The 17,188-nt window shown below is 39.2% G+C and overlaps 1 protein-coding gene across 4 annotated transcripts in view; it reads right to left on the bottom strand.

Moving 5' to 3' along the window:
- Window positions 1-4,465: 4,465 nt before the first annotated feature.
- The window catches only part of cpne7 (copine VII), a 36,002-nt gene continuing 23,279 nt past the window's right edge, over window positions 4,466-17,188 (bottom strand). For all 4 annotated transcript variants that reach the window (XM_005741593.1, XM_005741592.1, XM_005741591.1 and 1 more), the window contains 5 exons: window positions 14,523-14,577; window positions 11,616-11,667; window positions 11,128-11,261; window positions 10,035-10,271; window positions 4,466-8,985 (listed from right to left, as the gene is read on the bottom strand). In XM_005741593.1, the coding sequence (XP_005741650.1) occupies window positions 8,833-8,985; window positions 10,035-10,271; window positions 11,128-11,261; window positions 11,616-11,667; window positions 14,523-14,577 (631 nt within the window). In that variant the 3' untranslated portion in view covers window positions 4,466-8,832. The remainder of the gene's footprint in view (window positions 8,986-10,034; window positions 10,272-11,127; window positions 11,262-11,615; window positions 11,668-14,522; window positions 14,578-17,188) is intronic.

The raw sequence follows: 17,188 nt of genomic DNA, 5'->3' as shown, positions 1-17,188 counted from the left end.
TGTCTGGTGGATGAGTAAACACAAAAACTGACTGCAACAGGTCCTGATAAAATTCAGTATAAGTCCAAAGTCAAACAAGAAAACCTCCACCAAGGCAGCTCTGTCTCTATGCAGTATATACTGTATAGTATTATACCTTGTATGTCTTCTTTGTTCTTTTTAAACATACTTTTAAAAAGCGTGTGGTCCAGTGAAAACAAAAGCAAAGCACAACTCATAATATATATATCCATCCATCCATCCATCCATCTTCATCCGCTTTATCCGAGGCCGGGTCGCGGGGGCAGCAGCCTAAGCAAAGAGGCCCAGACTTCCCTCTCCCCAGCCACCTCCTCCAGCTTATCCGGGGGAATACCAAGGCGTTCCCAGGCCAGCCGAGAGATATAATCTCTCCAGCGTGTCCTGGGTCTGCCCTGGGGCCTCCTCCCGGTGGGACATGCCTGGAACACCTCACCCAGGAGGCGCCCAGGGGGCATCCTTGTCAGATGCCCGAACCACCTCAGCTGGCTCCTTTCGATGTGGAGCAGCAGCTGCTCTACTCTGAGCCCCTCCCGGATGGCCGAACTTCTCACCCTATCTCTAAGGGAGAGGCCAGCCACCCTTCGGAGGAAGCTCATTTCTGCCGCTTGTATCCGCGATCTCGTTCTTTCGGTCACTACCCACAGCTCGTGGCCATAGGTGAGGGTAGGGACATAGATCGACCGGTAAATTGAGAGCTTCGCTTTTACACTCAGCTCCCTTTTCACCACGACGGACTGGTGCAGCGTCTGCATTACTGCAGCTGCAGCCCCAATCCGTCTGTCGATCTCCGGCTCCCTTCTCCCATCACTCGCGAACAAGACCCCGAGATAATATATATATATAATATATATATAAGAAATACTAATTATTCAGGATTATAGTACATGTATTCTAATTATATCATTTAAAAAGTCACTGTTGACCTTAAAATCAATTTATTGACCTTGAAGGAAAGGTTAGACGTCAACTGCGACATGGCATTCGAAATTCTTATATGGTACTTTTTATATGTTGACAATAAACACTATACATTTGTAAGAATACATTTTTATTCAATAAATCATTAAGTTGAACATGAAGACCACGGTAGCCAAATTTTAATGGATTGTTAACATGACCCCTGATCTACACCCCTACAAGTTTTATCAGGACTCATTCAAAACATGTTAAGCTGTCATGCTTACAGACAGAATCTACCAAAGACAAAACCTTTGCAGAAGAATCAGGACAGTATTTTCTTTCGCTCCTTTAATTACAGTATTTTTCCTTTTTTTTTTTTTTTTTTACTTTTAACAAAAATGAAGCAGCCAGTGATCCATGATCACGTCTGCTCACGCTACTCGAGAAATAAAAAAGGGTGGCATAGGTGAAAAAATAAAAAATCTTGACAGACTGGAAGATGGCTCTCCCACTCTAACTCATCTAGATCTCTGTATTGATAACGCCACGGTTGTGTGACTCCATTGCAGGTAGGATTCTCACATCGTTTTAGTAAAGCTGAAAGGATGGAAGTGAGAGGGAAGGGAGACGCTATGCCGGTGGGAAACAGAAGAGTTAAAGTTGTGATTTCATGAGGGAGTCTAATTTATACGACTATATCTGTTGGTGTCAGAGGTGTAGATGGATCTAGGGCTGTGGCACGGAGACACTGTACTTTTGTATAATGAGCTTCCTTCTTGGGGCATTTTGCCTAGACGGAGACGATTTATAGGCATGTATCCTCTTAACATCTTATGTGTCTTACACCTGACAATGCCTACAGTACATATCATCTCATTACATATAATTACATTAGGTGGGCTTCGCTTAAAGAGAGATGTGAGAGTCACTGGCACCAGTCCCTACTGGAAAATTAAAACTTCACCTTCAGATTCTTCTTAGCTCTGAACATGAAGAGGCTGCTTTTAATTTCGTTTCTCCCGACTCCAGTAGGAAAAATACAAAACCCAATACACTCAAACCTTTTACAAATGTGATTTTCTTTTAAGTTTTTGTTTTTTAAATCAGGGCACCTCTACTAGTTTCACACCACTGTATTTTATTTCACATTTTAATTACCTCGTTTATCAGTCGAATATTTACTTCTTCCGCACAGTACAAAGACAGCCTGTTGGGTTCATTGGTGATTCTAAATTGGACGTGGGTGTAAAAATGAGCGCTGGCGACCTGTCCACGGTGTACCCAGGCTCTCGGTTGGGATAGGCTCCAGCAACGGATAAGCAGAAACAAAAAAAGTGGATGGGTGGAATATTTATTTTATTTGCAATTTGTTATGGTTACTCATATTAATTTGCATTTTAATTATCTTGTCTAACTGACCATGTTGAGTAAACGGAAAGTTTTCCGTGATTTTTATTTAACCAGCTGTGATAATGCCTCTTCTCTTTGTGCTTTATCTCCTTACTTTTCGTGTTGACAGATGTCACTGAACAAAAAAGGACTGTCCACACATGATTTCTTGAGATTGAATAAGGGTCGACTGGATAGATGAAAGTGTATTAACTTTAGTGATCCCTTAACTTTAAATCTCCCGCAATTGTCATCATTGCAGTTTTCTCATTTATTACAAACACACCTGCGAAATTAATGACCTACCCATCAAATTCACCTGCATCTTTTTGTTTAATTTGCATGTTTAGTATGAAAATGCAAACAAAGAGGATGAACCTAGTAAACATTTCTTGCTAAAAGTATATTAGCATTGTCACCATGACTGTATTGTCATCCTTGCATTAGCATTTATCTCAAGCACGCAGCCTCCTAAGGTCTCACAGTATTATGATGAGGGGTTTCACATTAAGTGTTTGTGTTATGGGAAAACTTACACTGAATGCTGATAGTTTCTGAATGCTGAACGTTTTTTGTTTTCTCCCAAGCAGTAACAATGGCTCTTGAATTGCAAAATAAATGTGAAAATTGAAATGAAAAGAGAGAATGTCAGTGGACGGCACAAAGGTGCGGGAGAGTGCGATAACAAATGAGGCACGATTCAGGACCACGGGATGACATTGCTTGACTGCACAACATTTTCTCAAAGTGAATTTAATTGAACTCGGAATCCAAACTTCATTCTCCTCTGTGGCGCTGTGTCTTTTCTTCTTCCTTATCAGGATGCTTGAATCCTGATTCCAGATGACTCATCTATTGACATGTTTGAAGAGACTCGCTTCAATCAAGCTCTCTGCATGCATGATCGACCAAGGGTGCTGAGAAAGCTGCTGGTGCCTGAGAACACGGCATCATTTGAAGATAATATAATGTAATCGTAGGAATTGCTTTTCCTTTTTGTAACTTGCACAGGTGCTCCTCACAAAAGCATTATTAACAGCTTTATTCTTTAACTTGTGTCTATGTCTATGCGTAAACATACATGTATGTGCACAAAGTAACAGGAGAATAACGGGCATGTGAGCGATACACTGGGTAAGCTTACTGGAAGCATTTCAAAGGTGTGTACTGTTCCCTCGGGGAAGGGGGAGTAGCTAATTACTACAGAGATTTCCCATTCTCCATCACTTATTAGTCATTTCCTCATTATAGGCAACCAGCCACTGAGAATAAAACCAACCAATGAGTCCTCCTCCTGTCCTTACTGCTTTTGCAGCACCTCCAGATAGACCTCCAAGTAATACCAGGGCGAGGGAAGCCCAGCTGAGTTTAAAGGCATTAAAAGTAATGTGATAACATGGAGGCAATGAGCTGCTTTCACTAAACAACAGCACCTTGTCCCAGGGTGCAAGCCTGTTGTTGATTTTATTGCCAGTGAATGTTAAGCGATGGTGAGTGTTCTTTAATTGTGGCCATAAATCAGTCAACCAGGCACAAAAAGGGCTGCAGAAGAGAGCCCGACAGCGAGAGAAGGAAAAGCCGTCTATACTGGACTCAGAGCCCACCTGAGGCTCAAAGCCATCCTGGACATTTAGTGGCCTTGATAAAAACAGTTTTCATCACAATCAAACCTTCGTTCATAAAACATGTGCAGATGACCTCCTGCCAGAGTCCTCACCACATCCTGCATCTTTGTCCCTGAATCTGACAAAAATGAAGGTCTACGTCTCCCCACAAGTAGGTGTCACCATGGAAACAACCGTTATTCAGTGCTCTCAACAATAGCCGTTAAATGAAAGGAGCTGTCTGATGGAATTAAAGAGTAGGCTTAGTCCCTCTTTCCATGCTAGGTACTCACAGCATCGGCAAACCACACAAAGCAAATGTGTAGCTGATAGCCTAACCTACTTTTTACCAAGCACATCAGTATCGCTTTTTCTTTTCATCCTGCTTGTGTGGCAGCGTGAGGCGAGGAAATGTTTTGTGAGATGATCACTGGAATATATGAGTAGGATCAGAAGAAGCTAGATGACAAAAGAAACAGATTAATGCTGATTCGAGATTTGAATCATTCAGTAATTAATCGTTTATTTAATTACAATAAACCCCAGAGACATTTTCACTTAAATGATGAGATTTATTTACCTAACTGCAAGACAAAGAGCATAAACTACAGGAACAGAGGTTTGTGCAAATGCAGGCTTGCATATTAGCATATCATAAAATCCAAAGGAATGACTGTACAGCACAGCGTAACAATAAAAGTATGCATGCAATAAATCCCTTTTTTCCCTTTAAAGAAATCAAATATTTACTAATGATGCATGGGATCCTTGTTGGCCACGGGGCCGGCAGTTACACCAGGTTCATATTACAGTTATGGACTGTAAACCCTACTCTGCTGAGCAGGGGAAAGATAGAGAGAAAGAGAGAGAGTGCATGGGAAATTTCCGATACAACGAGGAGGTGTAAAACCTATGACTTGTTAATTTTGTCTGACAATAGTGCAAGAATAGATAAGGGAGAATAAGTAGCTCAGTGAATTCCTCACAGCTTTTTTTTTTTCCAATCTGCAGAGCAAGATGGGTACATGCACTGCGGTCTTACTGCTTTAGTTAACTCTTGATTGCACCATTATGGTGCAGTAGATAAATTCTCATTAGAATAAGAATGCCGTTTATTTTTATTTTTAAAAAAAAATCGAATTAAGTTTGTTGAGCCTTGATGATGCCTGGGTTCAGGGCAGTTCTTGCAAACAAGCACACAATTATTATTTCAGCATTCCATATTTGAATCATTGCAGTTAAAAGGAAATGGAAACAGAATAGGATCTTTAATTGAATTGAGTAAAGATTTCGAAGATTTGTTTGCGGAAAATCTGGTGAAGCATAGAAGACCCATCCATCACTGCTGTACAACCATCAAACACCCCTTGTAATTTAGATAAGCCATGAAGCATTGTTGATGATAAAAGCAAACTAAAGTTGCTTATAAGGGATAACGTTTAGCCTGAATTCTGTGGTTAATTACTGATCATTTTTAAAATCCCATCTCATGCAAATGTTAAAGGTATAAGGGAATGAACCATTTGAGCCGGAGCAGCTCATAACCTGAGGCAGAGTCGCGTAGAGTGAGATACTGTAAGTTACAGGGGACAAAAAGCGTATTGCCACGTTAAGGCACAAATCACAGAATGAACATGGATGTCTTCTAGTTATTAATAAGGGAGCTGGTTTGCCCTCAAGGAACAGAAATACTATTTGATATCTGCACTTCCTGCCATATTTCATTAGAATAAGTGGCAGCTAAAGAATTGTGATAAAGTACAAAGCTTGCTTCATTGACAAAATCTCTTAAAAAATGCTTTTTGTTACAGTAATTATCCAAGAATGGCAACATTTTCTGTGCTGTAAATCATTTACAGGAGAATAATAAGGACTGTATTAAGATGCATGAACAGCAAAACAATCATTCATCATGCAGGAAAGTCAAAACTTCTGAATAACCAGCCAAAATCTTCAGATGCTGATTATTCCAGCCGAGAATTTCCTCATTTTTGCATTTATTCCTACCCCGCTGTAAACTGGTAACATGGCTCTACGCTTCAGCTGTGAGACGCAATTCCCTCCAGGATTATTTACATTCGAGTAACCGAGTACGGCTCTGAATCAAGGCCTGCTGAATCAATAGGTCTCATCCTGTGATCCACAGTGACAGAAGAATCCTCAATAGCTGATCATCAAAGTTCAAAAAGCAGCTGACAGCAGAGGTAGCTGTGTTTAGGTGCTTTCATGGGAAGTCAATAATCTGTGTCTGGGGAAGGGTGGTTAAACTCTAGAGGACAAATCAAAGTCTGACTAGTATTTGTAGTTTGGAGTGGATATGTGCATGATGGAGTAGCTGTAAAGACTTAATTTGCTTCCTGTACATTTATTGGCAGTGACAGAGTGGTTTCTTTCCAAGTGCATTTGTCACCATTCAGAATCATTCACAGTGCAAATGCACCATTGTAGATAAATATACGAAGTACAGGGTCAAATAAAGAACAGCCAAACCGTGTTAGTGTATAATTTGCACATTATCCAGCTTGACAGTCGTGGAGCGCTCATGTTATTTATTTTTACTGAAACTCACTACTGTATGATCACGTTTTTAAGCAATGGTCATCAGATGATTAATGAGGAATTTAACACTTTCTGTGGGGCTTAAACTTGTAATTATTAACACTGTCATTAAAGCAAACCTTGCATATGCAACTGAATACCAAAGGAGAACACAATACTAAGAAAAATATAGGATTTCTTTAGTTCAGGGAGAGATTTCATTCAAAACGTAAAAATCTTTTGAATGAGTGTTGATCAGTAAAAATGTAATGCTGAGGTGAAATCTACATTCTTGGAAATAGTTACTTGATTAGGCAAAAGTTTTTGTTGTCAAGGTTATTTGTACACTTGAAAATTAATTAAATGCCAAGAGGACGCCTTTTGAAGGACTATCTGGTGCTGTTGACTTTTTGCACACTCGTTGAAAAATAATTGCCGGTAGCTTAAACACACAGTCTCTCTTTTCTTCTTTAGATTGCAATATCCACACAGGTATTCACAGAACAATAATAATATATATATATTTTTAAAAAACAGCAACTTGTTTTTCTGCTGCAAAGCGTTTCAGTTTAGAGACTGTGCTTTAAGCACTGTAGCATTAGTAATAAGGGCAAAACATGACAGCTTTTTCTGACTGACACGGGTTACGGGCTACACTCTGAACAATATGAAGACAATCTGACAAAGCTCAGGCAGGATAAATAAAAATGAAGGTTACGTCTTTTATATACTGAACATTGTGAAGCTCAATAGAACAGCAAAATCAAAGGTCTCCATCCAGTAAACGGGAAACCTTCAGGCAAGAGTTAGATGGAAGTGAAATAAAGAACAGTTTATCATGGATCGACGTTTTTCTTTTTTATTATTATGAAACGCTGAAGAAAATGGAAATTTGGTGACCAGTCATACTATTGTTTTAGATTTTGATCTATGTGATGTAAATGTAATGGATATATTAAGTTGTGCATAACAGCGCTAATGGTTCACTTGTGCTTTCATTTCTTGTCTTTCTCACCCATTAAATCTATCATCAAACATCAAGTAGAATTATATTTCATATAAAAGGCAGCACAAAAAAGGAACGGAAATATATCTATAAAAAGAAGTCACTGCAGAAAGTACAACCTGCATGGTTTAGAGATGACAACAAACAAAGATGGACAATTCAGAGGGAAAGGATTCACCCGACAAAAAGCATGACTTTCACAGCTTACATCGTAGCCACTAGACAAGAGACCAAAAATAGGGCGCAGTCATCGATTAGCTCTTTGAGAGTATGTTACTCGAGCTTTGCTCACGGATACCCGCAGAAAAGGCAGCGCCTTACAACCTTTCGCTACTACACAACCACCCAAACACATCTTCCGTTCCTATCTTGCTCTGTCTTTTCGGCTCCCTGTTACAACTGAAAAAGCACACCAAGAGCTGAAGCTGTAGCAAATATTGCAGATTGCTGAAGTTATTATGTCGCTTGCAGTTTCACAGAAGTTCAAGATGAACAAGTCTGGCATGAGAGCGCTCAACAAAGATATTTCCATTGCTGCTGTTTTTTCATCAGGTTTTCTTGGAAAATGGTTCAGAGCTGTTATTTAGACGCTTATTTTACACAGGATACATACATTTGGCAACCTGTACAGTCCAACTGTCAATCACACATGGCACTAATTGTTTTTGTTTGCCAAGAAGTAGTAGTGCCAGTTCTTGCATTTGCAATGAGGGCTGCTCTTGATTTGTTGATTATGGTTGCTGCCTTTTGGAAGAAAAAAAAAAGCTTTTAAGCCTTAGCAACCGTTTTCATTTATTCCAATGTCAGGTCATGGGTTGTTTGGCCAATTCTGCAGACAGATTTTGATTTGCAGGGCAAATTGTTTATTTGTTATTAACTATTTTAAACCATCCACACGTCCATACTTAAGTTAAAACAATCAAATTGCGATGAAATCATCTGGTATAGTACCTCTCCAAAACAATATCTGAACACACTGTATGTATAAGGGGAAAAAGCTGAACTTCATGGGCAACAAAGAATATTAAGCCTGCCGCGATCAGTAGATCGTCACTAAGGGATTTGTCTGCATGCATAAAAATCATGGGGGGAAAAAATCCTCCAGGACTCCTGATGCTGAAACAGCTGGATGGTCGATTTGCACAGTCAGAGACGAGTGCTCAATCCGCACTGAGCGCAGAAATATAACCCACAATCTCTGTAGTACCGTCCTTGTGTAAACACTTTGCTTGTTTTGAAAAATGAAATACACGAGCGACAACACATTTAGAAGGTTTTTTTCTCCAGTTTATGTCCAAAGTGAGACAAGCATCCTTCTCAGTTTGCCAGACTGATGCTGTGGTCAAAGCTTAGTCGCGGGAACAGGGTGTGCAGTTATTCTGTTGGAGTGGTGGCAACTGGGCTGAGGATGGGAGTCGGTAAGTCCCTCATAGGACTCATAGGAGAGATGGCCTTGTGGCTGAAGTACTCTACTACTTGGCTGGGCACCTCTGCCAGAACACATTTGGCCAGGGCGGCAGGTGATGCCTGCAACAAAGTTAGAGAACAGCTGGAGTTGTTAAGACAATTGTTAAATATTGTTTTAATCTGTGATAAGGAACATAAAGGTTATAAGGTTTCTCATCTACATCTAGAGCCTCTGGTGGCAATAATGATGTTCTTTGTTTCAGACAAATTTTTAAAAGTACGTCAGAGTAAGACCTCTATTAGATGGCACCTGTTGTGTGCATTACTCTGTACAAAGTCTGTTCTGTCTCACTCCCAGGAGTTACATAAACCAAAATAATAAGTCCTGCAGTGTTTGTTTTACTGCATTGCCACTGATTTATTCGTGTTTTTCTTACTATTAAGGGGCAATCTACAGTTGCACAGTAGCATAAAGTTATACATATACATTACAGGAACATAAATGTGGCAACATATCTTATAATTCATTTTCAACTTAAGTGACTTGCATGAACTGATAGTTTCAGACTGAAACACTAACCTAATATGCAGTAAGTAAATTAAAATGAATCTGATTCATCAGAAGTGGCCAGAACAGCTTTAGTTCTTCTTGCATTGACTGTCCGAATCTCTGTAATTCCAGCAAAGCAATGAACAACATTACTTTGAAATGTGTTCACTGATATGGCGTTTTGATGGTTGTGGCTGAATTGGCTGATGTGTACTATCAGATGAGTGCAGAGTGAGGAAAAGATTTTATTTAGTTTATGCATTAACTCGTTATTCCGTGTATTCTGTGCATATTTTCAGAAAATAGGGAGACATGAACAAGAATCTATAACAGACGGTGCAATTATACATCGGAAAAATTACTAATTGGATGTAACAACATTAAGAAACCGTTCTCGTGTGTGCACATTTCTGGATTTCCTCCAGTCCATGATGGCCATCTGTAGCAGTTGAAAAACCAGCAAAAGCTGCCTGTTTATTCTTTTAAATGACAAGGGCTTAATAAAATTATAATAATTATTATTTTTGAGAGCATCCCATGCTAAGCAGTCACACAGAGCAGGATTGAAAGGAATCCTGAACAAGTCAACAAAAGCAGACAGATGGAGAGAAGGACTGACCGTTTTGAAGTCTCTGAAGGGCACAAACTGCACAATGTCTCTGAGGACCGGCTCGCCCTTCGGTGAGCGTAGGACTCCATCGTCTCCATCCAAAATTTGCATGTCTGTGAAGTCGGCATTGCCCACACCAACAATGATTATGGAGAGAGGCTGGTAGGAGGCTCGTACAATGGCTTCACGTGTGTCTGCCATGTCAGTCACTACACCATCCGTGAGGATGAGCAGGATGTGGTATCGCTGGAAGAAGATAAAACCTTTCACTGTGAATTAATCCATGCTAACGTTAACCCATTTCAACCGCAACATGTGGTTCTAAGCTCAGTGTGCGCTGTCATCTGAAGGAGGCCTTTCATGCTGTTCTGGATCATTTTACAGCCTCTGCTGAGTAGAAAAGATTATGTGTTTGTGTCAGTTAGTCAAAAATGTTACATAGAAAACAACAGAGTCCAAAACAAATGATCAAAAAAAAAAAGGAGCATAAGATAAAGAACAACTAGATCACAAGCAGAGACACCACATGTGTGTCCGTGTGCGCAAAATTCATTTCAAGTGTGTAATTACTTGAGCAGCATGGACCCAGGATATTAACATGGAACAATGTACTGTAAACACTTCGGATTGGTCCAATGAGTCGAAGTTTGTTTGCTGTTACTGTTCAAAAGGCAGACTGACATTTAGGAATAAATTATAATGAAGGTCAGTGCAATCACAGTATGTGTAATAGTTCAGAACACAATGTCTGTGCAGGCGGTGGATCAAAATCCTGAGTCTTTACTCTCAGCATTAGGAAACATGAGCAGCAAGTAACTCTATTAGACACACTTTAACTGCTGTACAAAAAAGGAAATGATATCAAAATATGTTGAATGAAATATTGTCAATACAGCTCTGTATGATTTAAAAAGTACTACTTGTTTTATAATGGGCTCCTACTTCTTTTGGACCAAAGGAAATTACTACTATTAGCAATGCTGTCTTGAGGAATTTCACTAGGAGGCAAAAAGAAACCCCGGGAAAAACAAAAAGGCCGTATAAAATAAAGAACCAAATATTTCTGAGGAAAAAGAAAAAAAGAGTAAAAATGTGCACTCACAGAAGCATCTTTAATGTTGCCGTCACCTGCCGCCACCTTGGCTAGCCTGTTAATGATCGGAGCAACGTTGGTAGGGCCGTACAACTGGATCTTAGGAAGGCAGTTCTGGTATGCCTCAACCACTCCTTGGATCTCTGATCAAAGCGAGAGCGGATTGAAGAAAACATCATCACAGGTACCTACACCTGTCAGTTAACAAGTCCAGGCTGAAGTGTACAGTCAGATGACTCATTTGCTGAATACTAACAAACTTGGCCTGAATTATTTTTGTTGTTGTTTTTCACAATTTGAAGACGGACACTTTAGGTTTCAACCAATCAGTTATGAAATCCATGAATATTATCACATTGAAACACTAACTTTTAAGTAAGTACAAAATTACAGAGAGACAGAAATGGTTGCACCTAATTAGTTTGTGTTATTTTACCGGTGGTGTAGATGCTCTTTCTACTACTATCAGTGGAGGTAAACAAAGCCCTTCAACCTACCTTCACATTCATCATCCTCTGGGTTGAAATTAATGGCAAAGTCATGGGACACCTGTGAGTGGGGAACGAGAGGAGAAAGTGTGAAAGGCTTCCAATTTAGGATTTGGTGAAGAAATCGAACCTTTTTTTACTTCCATGTTTTGTTTTTTACTTCAATTCTGTTAAAAAATGTTAGGTGAATACAAACGTTTGATCTAAATAGAATCAAAAAGAGCAGTTGACCAAAACTGAAGACAAGTTTTCTGTGTGCTCATGTTATTCCAGTAAAAATTACAGTTTTTCAAATGGACCAACTGGCTGACTGGACTGGACTGGACTGGGAAACACACATTTGGCTTAGAAAATTACAAGATAACGAACTGATCGAAACTAAGCAGTTAAATACCCGGGACGACAATGACGATGATAAGAAACAGGTGAGTACATGGCTGAACTAAATCTAACTAATGACACAGGAAGTGAAACAAAACATAATGCACACAGTAAAACAGGAAACACATGGAAAAGTCATATAAGGTAAACACAAGACAGCAGGATAATAAGACACAGGGTAAATATAATAGTGACTCACATCGCGTGGTTGTCCAACAAGAGGATTAGGTTTTGGGGTTTTTTTTTAACTAATCAAGGGGAAATACTGCATTTCCTAAGATTAGTCAAAGGCAAACTAGATCAGATCAGGTGGTAAACAGACAACAACATCAAGAGTTGTGATTAAAATGTTCATCAAATATTGCTGAAATTTGACACGTATTGTTTTTTTAATGAGGCTTGCGTATGTCCCATAATGGTGCAGTCTATCTATGCTATTTGTATACATATCCCGAACCAATTATTCGTCACACTATACAGTAATGAGCATAAAGCATGTATTACGTGCTTAATATCTGTTTTTTTAAAACAGGCTTTGCACCCACTCTTCTTTTAAATGTTTTTTTCCCTGCAATCCAAATGTCAGATACATTTTGTTTATCTCAAAGCTGTTTAATTGGCAAAAATAAAATCCCCCTCTCAATCCATCCTCTCACAAGAAACTGTTTTTTTTTCCCACAGGCACCAACTGTCAGCCAGATCAGTGACAACTGACTCTTCTCCAGCTGGCTACTTTTTTTTAACGTCACTTTTGTAAATCACGTCTATAATGTGATTTACAGCCTGAAGTGAGTCACAGTGTAGAGTGTTTAACAACAGACTTTCTCACATGATGCAGCAGTACAACACCCAAGTGTAACATTAATGACATTATAATGTCTAATAATGCTATTAACAGCCGTCTCCCTTTTAAATGGTCCATTTGTGTGCTTCTGATTGTGCCTCTGGCTCACATATAGCTTTCAGAGACACTTAGATGGAACAGAGCATTTTTAGGCACTGGTAATATTATTAGTTTCATTTGAGCTATTCCAACTGTTGCATGACAGTCAGACATTAATATTGCAATCTTAAAGAAACTGTAGTGTTCGTAACATTTTTTTTTTGTTCCTTTGATCGTATAAAATACTGCGCTAGTTGTTGTGAATGTGCCTCTGTGGTCAGGAGATTATTTGCATGAATATGTGCCACACTCACTCCTGAGCAGTTTGCATTCAGCAGGTGGCTCTAATGGCAGTCACAATCAAGCTAAAAAATCAAGGATACTTTCCGGCCACCTGGGAAGCACATAAGAGGTCACTTGGAAGAAAACAACTGGCCCAAGACCAGATGCAAATGAAGATCGTGGTTGTCTGAAAGGCAAACCAAGGAGACGTACGTGTAAAAACAATCCTAATTTCATTATTGACTAAACCTTTGGAAGTTTTTTTTCTTCTGTATTTCAGATTTAAATAACACACATTTAATCACGAGTATCAGCAGTTACAGCCAAGAAAGGCTTCATAGTAAAATGAAAAAGGTCAAAGATTTTGCAATGAAATGTGTAGAAATAATACAACTCAACTACTTGTTACTTGTTTTGTATTATTTGTGCTGTGTTAGAAAAAATTATTTATTCTTTTTTTATTCATTAATTCCCACAGCTCATACTGTATGTGATAAATCTTTAGCATTAAATTAACATCTTTAATACTTATGCATAATGCATAATAAATGGTACCGCGGTCAGAAGAGCCCTCGCACTTCTGGCACCTAGTACAGTCCCTAACCTATGAGTCCACAGATGCACTTTATGATTTATCGAATAGCTTAATTTAGAATCACCTGCGCCACCAGCGACAATAGATCAACAGGACACGGTTTAAATAAAATTGGCTCCTGTGAGGAAATCACTGCTATGGCAAATTCAGAAATTAATAGTTTGCATTATTGAGCTGCAAAGCTGAGCATGATTGAAATGATAATTATGAGTGTTTCCTACTGAAGAATAGCACATTACAATCTTACATTAAACACAGGCCCTTCTGGTCTGATAGACTATGTGAGGATGGTGTTTCGTCCGTGTGTGTCCGTGTGTGTGTGTGTGTGTGTGCTCACTGTTCACATGACAGACATCTCCCAGGGGCTCTATTCAGAATCACCGAGGGCTTTCGGTTCCCAAAGTCTAATTTGCTTAAACAAATGCTCTCACACTCATGAATTCTTATGTAAATTGAGCATCAACACTCTGGGGCTTCTGTGTCATTGTAACGTGATATTTTCTCGAGACAAGTGGATATTTTAAGACGAGGGGCTTATGAATAAAAATACCCTCGGTAATTAGTTTTAAATGTGAAATTTTGAATGACAAATTGTGTCCTGGAACAGGTCATGAAAATTGGCTCACGTAACGTCAAATCCCAGATTAGTGGAAAATACCTGGTTTCGGTAAGAGCACACTTCTATACAGCACACATCATTATCACTGGAAGAAGCACAGTGTTTAGAACAGAGGAGTAAAAAGGGAGAACAGAGATGCACACAAAAAATACTCACCTCATAATTCGGAGGGATTCTGGCGCCGAACCCCAAAGCTGAAAATCGCTTGTCACTGAAACGATAAGCAAATTAATCAGTTACAAATTAAAGCAACTGCATTTTAATCTGTGGTTGCCTTTTGATTGCAATCTGGAAAATATTGATGGCTTATCCATCTGTTTGTATTTCTGAGGGCATACCTCATGCTTGTTTGCATTTTAGAACGTGTTAAAAGCTTGAATTACAATTTGAAATCTGTCCCACAGTCAGTGCAGACAGCATTTGCACCTGTTCACAGAGCTTCTAACGATTTTTAGCCTCTTCATTTTTCACTGTACCATTTAGATGGGAAGATATTACTTCAAAAGTCTGTTAAGCTGGATTCGCTGCCTCCAGTCAGAGGCCAGGGTGCACAGTTTGTATGAATAACAAGATAGTACACTCCAGATAAAGTGTATTATATTTGCCCACTACAATTTTATTTGCGTGTCTGAATTCTAAGTATGGATATCCTTTATGAAATGAAAAAGCAACGTCCTGTTCAGCTTTATAGTAAACTTGAACCTGACCCTGAACCCCACACCTTCTCAGCTGTAGACAGCAAGTGTTTGCAGCACACTAATGGGATTCAGTGCCTGTAACTCCACTGCACAGCAATGCTGGAAAGTTACTCACAGTTACACAGTACCTGTGTGGAATATCTTCCTCTAGCATTCACTCAGACATTCAAACATGAAATGCACAACAAATGCACACTACCTACAATACAAGACATGATTTTTATATCTTCATGACATATCTTACAGCTCAGCTTTGTTCTTGTTGTCCTGTTTCCATTTTTGCTCTTTTGATTTGATCTGTTTTGAAAGCCATGGGTTTAACCAGGTGGGATAGGAGCAAAAGACACATTTGGGTTGCATTATGGAAACTGAAGGATATTGTTTTGGTCACTCACTTTCTGTTACACCCCATTAGAGCATCCTGTTCATTAGCTTTATTGAAAAAAAAACTACTGTATATGCAGTATACAAATACATACAGTAATGCCTGTAAAGTAATCTAATGTATTCTGGCAAACAAAAAGTATTTACAGTAATATTTTGGGAATTTCTGGGCATTTAGAGTAAGCACTGGAGCTGTCACGACTTGTTTTCAGTCACATCAGGGACTCTTTGCCTACAGACAGCTTTGTCTAATGGCCGCTTCTGTTATCAGGACATTTATCGATTTCATGCCTTCATCACTGACAAGCCAACCCAGCTCCGTGCAATCGCAAACAACATCTTCAGCTCTTGGTTTGGGGTTGAACAAACATTTTGAGATCATGTCTTTTATTCATTTATTCAGGACATGGTGTGGGTGCCTCAGAGGGTGGCCAGCAAACTGCACAGTGTTAGGAAGTTGTGTTATTTGGTGCATGGACAAGTGTTGATTGGAGAGCTGTTTATCCACTTATAGTGGCTAATGTGGCTTTGAGGCAGCTTTTCAGAGCTATCAGAAGTGTTCGATTAACTCTGGTGTTTGTGGACTTACATAAACACTGGCACAGAGATGATTTTCACACTTTCAGAGGGAGCAATAACTCTTAACTGCCTGATAACTATTGAAAGAACTAACTTTGGCTTGACAAGTTTTAGTTGTACTGCAATTAGTAATAGCTGTACCAGGATTGTTATTTTACTACCACAGAAATGACTGGTTATAAGGGCCTGAGCAGTAACAGTGGGAAGGCCCCATTGTATTTGCGCCATTTGTTATTATTTATGAAGTAATGAAGCCTAAAAGTACTCAAAATTAGCACATGTGTAAAGTCTGGTGAAAAGTTACATATTTTATGGTTTCAAAATAGTTTTGCTCTATAGCGCCACCTAACACATCTTTAATGAAGTACTACCAAGACATAGTTCGAGCTACTTGAATGAAGTTTGTTACACACGAGTGGGGTCCACTCATGGAAACCCAACAGGAAGTCCACCAGGCCTTATACTTTTTTGAACTTTTGACTTTGTCCAAACAACTTCTTCTTTGGCCAGTTTAAACTTCAGATGTTGCCTATATTAAAGTGTGGCGCTTTTGATTGTTGTTGAAGGGCATGTTGGTGAATTCCAATAATTTGCCATGAAATTTTGATTGTACTATTCCTCTCAGGCTGATTGCATTCACCTTAAAACCAATGTGGTGATGCATGCCATGGTGCCATGCCTATTCTGCATGAAAGAGGAAATTGTTGTTGAAGTGCTGGGCAAGCTTGAAAAGTCAAGAAATTTGCCCCACTTCTCAAGCCTAATGACAGCTTTCTTGTTTTTTTGGGGGGGGGCTCTGATCACTGAATATGGTAAAACGGCTCCACAGCACCACCTACAACATTTCAAAAAATCATCCCCTGCACTGCATTTCATCTATCTGTCTGAAATTTGGCAGCCTCGTGCAGTGTCCTGAGATCTCTTGGAACCATAACCAAAATCCAACAGGAACTCAGCCATTTTGGATTTAAAGTGTAATTTCAGTGCAATTTATTTATTTATTTATTTTGCCATTTTCAGGCCTTTTACATTAAAAAACTCCTGCTAAAGATATTTTCAGACATGATCTTTGGTGAGTCCAATCTAAAGACCTTAGTAACATTAAATTGCAAAGCTTTTGAATTTTCGTAAAAGGTCATGTCTGTTGTGACCAGAGATGGG

This window comes from Pundamilia nyererei, unplaced genomic scaffold (genome assembly GCF_000239375.1).
Source record: "Pundamilia nyererei isolate P.nyererei 1_Seehausen unplaced genomic scaffold, PunNye1.0 scaffold00112, whole genome shotgun sequence".
In the NCBI taxonomy this organism is placed as follows: domain Eukaryota; kingdom Metazoa; phylum Chordata; class Actinopteri; order Cichliformes; family Cichlidae; genus Pundamilia; species Pundamilia nyererei.
This window is presented reverse-complemented; position numbering and strand designations above follow the sequence as displayed.